The 9,010-nt window shown below is 42.0% G+C and overlaps 1 protein-coding gene across 1 annotated transcript in view; it reads left to right on the plus strand.

Annotated features, from left to right (window-relative positions):
• PLAC8L1 (PLAC8 like 1) overlaps positions 1-6,351 on the plus strand; it is a 20,194-nt gene extending 13,843 nt beyond the window's left edge. Inside the window, exons 3-4 of the mRNA XM_023226943.1 lie at positions 5,131-5,267; positions 6,163-6,351. Coding sequence (XP_023082711.1) covers positions 5,131-5,267; positions 6,163-6,303 — 278 coding nt within the window. The 3' untranslated portion in view covers positions 6,304-6,351. The remainder of the gene's footprint in view (positions 1-5,130; positions 5,268-6,162) is intronic.
• The last annotated feature ends 2,659 nt before the right edge of the window (positions 6,352-9,010 follow it).

Genomic DNA, 9,010 nt, shown 5'->3' on the forward strand with positions numbered 1-9,010 from the left:
TTTTTTTTTTTTTTTTTTGAGACAGAGTTTCACTCTCGTTGCTCAGGCTGGAGTGCAGTGGTGCGATCTCGGCTCACTGCAACCTCCGCCCCCTGGGTTCAAGCAATTCTCCTGCATCAGCCTCCTGAGTAGCTCTGATTACAGGCACTGGCCACCACGTCCGGCTAATTTTTTGTATTTTTAGTAGAGACAGGGTTTTGCCATGTTGAGCAGGCTGGTCTTGAACTCCCGACCTCAGGTGATCTGCCCTCCTTGGCCACCCAAAGTGCTGGGATTACAGGCGTGAGTTACTGCCCCTGGCCTGACAAATTTTTTAAAACTGGCATTATCATGGATAATAAGTGGTTTCTGGATGTCTTAGTATTCATTTCCAATGACATTGAGCAACCTTTTGCCTTCATTATTGGCCATTTGTATTTGCTTTTCAGTGAGTTACCTGCCCATGTCCTATGCCCATTTTCTTCTTTTGTTGAATCTTCTATATGGTGATTTGCAGAAGTAGGTTTTTATTTTATTTTTATTTTTTTTGAGACAGGGTCTCATTCTCTTGCCCAGACTGGAGTGCAGTGGCCCGATCTCGGCTCATGGCAACCTCCACCTCTCAAGCTCAAGGGAGTCTTCTGCCTCAGCCTCCCGAGTAGCTGGGATTACAGGCGCACGCCACTACTGCCTGGCTAATTTTTGTATTTTTCGTAGGGATGGGGTTTCACCATGTTGGCCAGGCTGGTCTCGAACTCCTGACCTCAAATGATCCACCTGCCTCGGCCTCTCAAAGTGTTAGAATTACAGGCGTGAACCACTGTGTCTGGCCAAGAGTTCTTTATATAGTCTAGATACTTATCCTTGGCCTGTGATATGTGTTGCAAAGTCTTTTCGTGGAGGGTCTTTAGAACAAAGGATCCCATCATCCTGATTTTGTGCATCTGACAGTGTGTCCATTTCCCACTGCATTCCTCGCAGTACAGAGTAGCAACACTTGATGAAAGGATCTTTCTTAAAGAAGTTGAGGCCAGGCGCTGTGGCTCAGCCTGTAATCCCAGCACTTCAGGAGGCTGAAGTGGGCGGATCACCTGAGGTCAGGAGTTCGAGACCAGCCTGGCCAACGTGGCGAAACCCTGTCTCTACTAAACATACAAAAATCAGCCGGGCGTGGTGGCGGGCACCTGTATTCCCAGCTACTCGGGAGACTGCGGCAGGAGAATTCCTTGAACCCCGGAGGTGGAAGTTGCAGTGAGCCGAGATTGTGCCATTGAACTCCGCCTGGATGACAGAGGAAGACTTCATCTGAAAAAAAAAAAGAAGAAGTTGCCTGACTTAAGACTACCCCACAGGAATAAATGTACAGTAGTGATAGGATACTGTCTGGCACACCAATCCACAACCACTGTGGCATAATAGATACATACATAAAACATGAGAACATAAGGCAATATGTATAGTAGTTCAGACTTTGGAACCAGACTACCTGAGTTAAATCTCACCTCTGCCTTTCACTGATAATTGTGTGAATTTGGACAAATTACTTAAATCTTCTGGGCCTCAGTATCCTCATCTGTAAGATGGGGATAAGAAGAGTACCTGTAGGATTGTTGCAAAGATTAAATGAGTTAATATGTGCAGAGTGATTTTAACAGGGCTTGGTACATAGTGAACTCTGTATAAATATTAGCTATTATATAATAAAAATTTGTCCTTCATAGTGTTTTTTTAAAATCACATCTGATTTCTGCTTCAAGGTACAGTAATTGAATTTGAGGTATGTTTCTTTCAGCATCTAGTACTACCCCCTAATGAACACTTAGATAACATGATTATATGACAAAAAAGATTAAAAATAAAAACAAAAGCATGTGTTTTTTTTTTTTTTAAAAGCATATGAGTCATAAAAATATGGTGCCAGAGTTCAAACGCACTTAAACAATTTCTGTACAAAATACTTACTGAGAATGGTGGGCACTTCTCTTTGTCAGTTAAAGTGGTGCAGCTGAGGCAATCGTGTAAACACTATTTATTAGTCACTTAGTTTGTCAGCTTTACAATTAAGCATGTTTTGATTAATTTTTTTTATTTACAGGGATTTACGCTATTTTGTAATCCACACGTAAAGTGAGAGTTGATTGATTTTTATGTGCCAATGATTTCAGAATCCCCTAATTCAAGGTTGCATGCAGTGTGAGTACTCGGTACTCTCAGTAAATTTACTGTACCATTTGCTATCCTCTAAGCTGTTCATACCAGGTATCCAGGCTGGGTGGGACCTGCTGATCTACCTGAGATTACTTTTTAAATGTAGGGTGAAGTATCCCAGTCTTATTTGAGACTGAATTCAGAGTTTGCTTTGGGCCAAGAGATGTCTACAGTAGATGATTTAGTGACTGTCTTGAGACTCCCAAATAGATGAAATAGACGTTCTGATCTTCAAAGGCAGGCTGCTTCCTTCCCTGCCCCCATCCCTCCTGCCCTTTGTATGCTTGTGCTACTTCATCCACTATTCGAAGTTGAAGTTCAGAGTCCTGGAGGCTTGGAGAGTCTAAGATACAGAATTCCTAGCTTTTTGCCTCTTTGTCACTGAATTTGGGAGTGGGACTTTGAAGTGCTCACTGTGGGAGAACAAGGGGTAGCCAGAGACAGGCCATTGTCAGGAAGCTCTTCAGTGTACTGGTGTCATGGTATGTGAGCCTTTGCGTCTGGTGCACTAAAAGACAATGGTGACTACTTCACACTCACTAGAGTAACTAAAATAAAAATGACTGACAATAGCAAATGTTGGTGAGGATGTGGAGTAATTAGAACTCTTGGCCAGGAGTGGTGGTTCATGCTTGTAATCCCAGTACTTTGGGAAGCCAAAATGGGAGGATTGCTTGAGCCCAGGAGTTCAGGCAACATACGGAGACTCCATCTCTACAAAAAATAAGAAAAAAGGTTAGCCAGGTGATATGGTTTGGATCTGTGTCCCCACCAAATCTCGTAGGATTGTCATCCCCCATGTTGGAGATGGGGCCTGAGATTACTATATGGTACCAAGGGGGGATGGTGCCAAACCATTAGAAGCTGCCCCTGTGATCCAATCACAATTGGATCCATCCCCCTTTGGTACTGTATAATGAGTATGTTCGTATGAGATCTGGTTGTTTAAAAGTGTGTAGCACCTCTGCCTTTGCTCTCTTCCTCTTTCCCTGGCCATGTAAGACATGCCTGCTTCTCCTTAGCCTTCTGCCATGTTTGTAAATTTCCTGAAGCCTCCCCAGAAGCAGAAGCTGCTATGCTTCCTGTACAGCTTGAGAAACCGTAAGGCAATGAAACCTCCTTTCTTTGTAAAGTACCCATTCTCAGGTATTTCTTTATAGCAATGCGAGAACAGACTAATACACTGGATGTGGTGGTGCATGCCTGTAGTCCCAATTACTCAGGAGGCTGGGATGAGATGATGAGAGGATTGCTTGAGCCTGGGAGGTTGAGGCTGCAGTGAGCCATGATCGTGCCACCGCACCCCAGCCTGGGTGACAGAGTAACACCCTGCCTCAAAATCAATCAATACATAAATAAATAAATAAACAAAATAGAACTCTCATGCATTGCTGATGGGAGTCTAAAATGGTACAAATATTTTGGAGAACTGTCTGTCATTTCTTGTAAAGTTAAACATATATCTACCCTATAACCTAGCAATTCCCCTCCCAGGAATCCACCCAAATGAAATAAAAACATACGCCTGTGTAAACACTTACAGATGAGTCTTCATAGCAGTCTTATTAATAATAGCAAAAAATGAAACAATCAAATGTTTATCAATGGGAGAATGGAGAAACAATTTGTGAAATATTCATACAATGGAATATGACTCAACTCTAAAAAAAGAGACATTCACACAACAGCATAGATGCATCAAAAACATGATGTTGAACGAAATAAGTCAGATACAAAAGCAAACATGATTTCATTTATGTGAAGTCCAAGAAGAGGCAAAACTCATCTATAAGAATAGATATTGGAACAATGGTTGCCTCTAGTGGGCAACGGGAGGGTTGGGATTGATTGGAAAGTGACACAGGAGCTCTGGGGTGACAGTAGTGTTCCACACGTCTGGTTACTTGGGTATATGTGATTGTTGATGCTCATCCAACTGAACACGTATGGCCTGTGCATTTTCTTATATAAAAATTACGCCTCCATAAAATATTTAAAAAATTTTTAGAGATTATGGTTAGCTTGGAACTTTTGAGGTTTCACAGTCCTAATTATTTGCATTCATCAGAGTTGTCATCTTTTACAATGCTAGATGACATCTTAACTGTGTATCAGGGGTTTTTAACCTGTGGTCTGTTAATAATTTTCAATGAATCCATGAACTCCGTGAAATTGAGTGCACAATTTTGCATGTCTATGTGCGTGTAGTTTTCTTTTCCCTTGTGGACTGAGTTCATAGCTATCATTGTACTCTCAAAATGGTCTGTGACCCAAAACATATTTAGAATAGAATCCCTGTGTTGGAAGTTTCACGCAGAATGTGTAGAAAACAATATCAGTAAAGATGAGAGAACTAATAAATGACAAATTGTTTCCAGTCGATGTTCAAGGAAACAAGCCCCTAATAGTTTGCAGATTGAAACTGGCAGATGTCAGTGACTCCAAGACACTAACATAAATTTGAATAACTTGGTCTGAGAAATAGAATAAAGCCCTGATAAGAATAGGAGGCAGAGTCAGTGTACTATAAAAGCCCTTTCAATTACACTTATGGAAATAGATGTCTGTTATTCAAGAGTATACCGTGTTTCAATATTTTAAATATTGAAATTAGATAGATGAACATAATGGAAGCAACAGTTATGATTCAACTGTAAAAAAATTATTTGATGCTTTTTCTCTTAACAGGAACAAAACAATTACCATAGTCAATGCTAACAGAATTGTATCAGGTTTAACAAAAGAAGGCAATTTTGATGTTGCTCAGTTACGGCAGTTTTCATACAGTGAGTTTTGGGAATTGGTTATTTATTCTCAGTGTCTGATAGTAGGGAGACAGTGCAGCATTAAACTGGTGGCATAAAGTTGTAAATATTCTTTGAGATGTGAAGTTGCTCCAAGAAATCTGAGAAGCTTGGCTTTTTTGGATGTGGTTATTGACAGGTTTCTGTGGTCTATTCTGTCCTATGTGTCTTGAGTGTGACATCGCCAGGCATTATGGAGAGTGTCTTTGTTGGCCGTTGTTACCTGGGTCCACCTTTGCACTGAGAATTGGCACCAGGGAGAGACATAAAATACAGGTAAGTGTGTTTGAAGGTATAAGTGAACCTGAGTCTGTATGAAAACCTAGATACCTTCCAAACCTGTGATTTTTCAAATAAAAAAAGGGTGGGTGAGATTGTCGAAACATACCATGCTTAGTGGGAAACTTTGAGAAAGGAAATACATTTAAAATTTTTATTCTTTACCAGGAAGTATAAGTTAACTAAAATACCATATTATTTTAGTAGAGATGGGGTTTTGCCACGTTGGCCAGGCTGTTCTCAAAGTCCTGCCCTCAAGTGATCTGCCCACTTCGGCCTCCCAAAGTGCTGGGATTACAGGTGTGAACCACCATGCCTGGCCCAGACTGATATATTTTTAAGTGAAAAAAAAAAAAAAAAAAAGTAAAGCACAGAAATATGGAACTATTTAAGAAGACTTTATATGTGTATGTTTCTGTAGACAAAGAATTTATCTGGAAGTGGTTACAAGAAACTAGTAACAATGATTACTTCCAGGCAGGCAACTGGATGGCTGGGGACAGCTGGAGAGAGGGATTTACTTTTTAATTCCTATCCCTTCTTACACTGAAATTTTAGGCCATGTGCACTTATTACCTACTCCAAAGAAATAAATAATTATAAATATTAGGTCCTAAGAGAAAGAACCAAGAAGTTGATAGAGAAATCAGTGGTTTCAATGATAAAGGCCCATATCAGAGGTCCTGAGGGCAGGGCTCTGAATCGCAGGTATTGATTAGCAATTCAGCTGCTTGGCACTTATACAACTTAGTGTCCCTGGGCATTGGCTTAAGGATGTTAGTGAACCTTTGAAGTCGTGGTTGAAGGGCCAGGAGGTAATATTGTACAGGTCCCTGGGGGAGAAAAATGAGCCTGTGTGACTACAACAGAACAGACTCTGGTCTTGCCCTAGGGCACGCTGTGTGAAGACTGGCTGGCGGTGCACTGCTGTTGGCCTTTTTCCATCTGCCAGGTGGCCCGTGAACTCAAGATGAGGACCTCCCAAGTGTATGAAATCTGTGCAGTCCCAATGACTAAAGACACCCTGGTTTGACAAAGCAAGATAACTCCTCTTTCTTACTCCCCAACACCCTCCTCTCAAACCTCTGAGTAGAACAATTGCTTTTTCCTAAGTTTTTAGTGAAATGGTATAAAAATAAATGATTTCCCCCCATTGTCTCTATTGTTGTTCTTTCTTTACACATTTCTTTCTTTACACATTTCCCATTCCCTGTTTACAAATTCAGACAAATGACTTTATCATTTGTCTGAATTTGCTATTCCAGTCCAGCCATATAAAGCAGATCTAGAGGTGAGTTTTCTTGTTTGTTTATTTTCTGAGACAGAGTCTTGGCTCTGTTACCCAGGCTGGAGTGCAGTGGCACCATCTCGCCTTCAAGCGATTCTCCTGTCTCAGCCTCCTGAGTAGCTGGGATTACAGGCATGCACCAACACACCTGGCTAATTTTTGCATTTTAAGTAGAGACGGGGTTTCAACATGTTGGCCAGGCTGGACTTGAACTCCTGACTTCAGGTGATCCACCCACCTTGGACTCTCAAAGTGCTGGGATTATAGACGTGAGCCATCACGCCCAGCCTAGAGGTGAGTTTTGTGCCTCCCCTCCCCTGCTGAAGTTTTGGAAACTTGCATTTTCCCCTCCAGATTTCTACTGCCATCCTTTCATGAGGGATGTCTGAGAAGCTGGAAGAGTTGTTATGTGGCTTTCTTATGTCAAGCCACCTTCCTCAGAGTATCAGGGATGGGGCAGGAGGTGGTTAACTTTAGTTAGCATCTGGACTGGCTGGAAATGTCACTGAAACACATCAGCCATTGTCTTTCCCTTGTCCCAACTCTTCAGGTCTGATTGCTTCAAGGAGACAGTCTCAGGTTGGTGCCCATCTTGAACACCTCTGTAACACTTAACAAATCTTCTTCAGGTCCCAGGTTCAAAACCTCAGGTAGCAACAGCTGTGGGTGGAATTGTGTTCCCCATCTCCCACTCCTCCACCAAAAGATATGTTGAAGTCTTAACCCCTGGTAACTGTGAATACGATTTTATCTGGAAATAGGGTATTTGCCATTGTAACTAGTTTAAAATGAGATCATTAGAGTGGGTCCTAATCCAGTATGACTGGTGTCCTTACAAGAAGAGGGGAAAAGACACAAAGATAGAGACACAGAGGGAAGACACATATGTGAAGACAAAGGCAGAGATGGGAGTGATGCTGCCATAAGCCCGGGAATGCCTGGGGCTACCAGAGGTTGGAAGAGGCAAGGGAAAATCCTCCCTCAGAGATTTTGGAGGGAGCATGGCCCTGCCAACATCTTGATACTGGCCTTCTAGCCTCCAGACCGAGACAGAATAAGTTTTTGTTGTTTTAAGCTACCCAGTTTGTGATCACTTATTTTAGCAGCCCTAGGAAGCGACCATCTACCATGTTTGGTAGATGTTTTTGTTAGGGCAGCAGCACTAGTGCCGAAGAACCTGGGCTCTGCAGCCTGAAACGCCTCCTCTATTTACTAATTATACAACCATAGGCAAACTTGCTAACCTCTCTCTGTTTCAGTTTCCTTATCCAGGAAGTGGGATGGTGATAGTACTGACCTCGTAGGGCATGAAGATTGTAAATCAAGACATTTAGCACACTGCCTGGCAGGGAGGATGGACTCAGTAAATATGTGTGATCACTGTTTTATGGCTACTTTGTATTTGTGGCAAATTATACTAATTTTCCTTTGAGACTGAATCTTGCTCTGTCACCCAAGCTGTAGTGCAGTGGCATGATCTTGGCTCACTGCAACCTCCACCTCTTGGGTTCAAGTGATTCTTGTGCCTCAGAGTAGCTGGGATTATAGACATGTGCCCCCACGCCTGGCTAAGTTTTGTGTTTTTAGTACAGACAGGGTTTTGCCATGTTGCCTAGGCTGGTCTCGAACTTCTGGGCTCAAGCGATCCACCTGCCTTGGCCTGCAAAAGTGCTGGGATTACAGGTGTAAGCCACTGCACCCAAATTATACTAATTTACCATTGGAACATATAGTTTTCCTTTAAATTAAATTATAGATGAAAGTTGATACTAGAGATGAAGTTGCCCCCACCTCAAAAAAGAAAATTGAATCAATAAAATAAGAATTTTAAGTAAATAATAGCACAGGTGGTAGATGGATATGGTAAACATTGTGAAGGTGGTAAGATACTAATATTAGTAAGCACTTATATGTGCCAGGCACTGTTCAAATCACTCTACGTGTTTTAAGAAATTTATCCTTAACATCCCTCAGAAAGGTGCTATTATATCTCTATTTTCTAGAAAAGGGATCTGAGCCACAGAGAGGTTAAGTAACTTACCCAAGGCTAAACAGCTGGCAACACAGGAAATCAGGCACTTGAGGCTATGCACCTAACCTTTGCACTAATCAGGCAGAGAAGACTTCCAGCCAAGAGGGGCCTCGTGGTTGTACAAACCAGAGGTTGCTCCACAGAAGTGAATTCAGCCTGCTCAGCTTTAAAAGGAAGTGTTACTTGCCTGTTTCTCCACCTACCTCCACTGAAACTAAGCAATTCCCATTCGACAAAGTGATTTCCTCTCCTCCTAACCCTCCCTTTTGGATGTCCAGAGCAGCTGCCAGGAGCTAAACCCCTTTGGGAGAAATCAAATGCTCACTATTGACATTTAATTTATGACAAAGTGTTGCCCTCTCCAAACCAACTACTGAAAAAAAAAAAAAAAAAAAAAATCCAGGCCTGAGGAACAACCTA

Source organism: Piliocolobus tephrosceles, chromosome 4 (genome assembly GCF_002776525.5).
Source record: "Piliocolobus tephrosceles isolate RC106 chromosome 4, ASM277652v3, whole genome shotgun sequence".
NCBI classification, from domain to species: Eukaryota; Metazoa; Chordata; class Mammalia; order Primates; family Cercopithecidae; genus Piliocolobus; species Piliocolobus tephrosceles.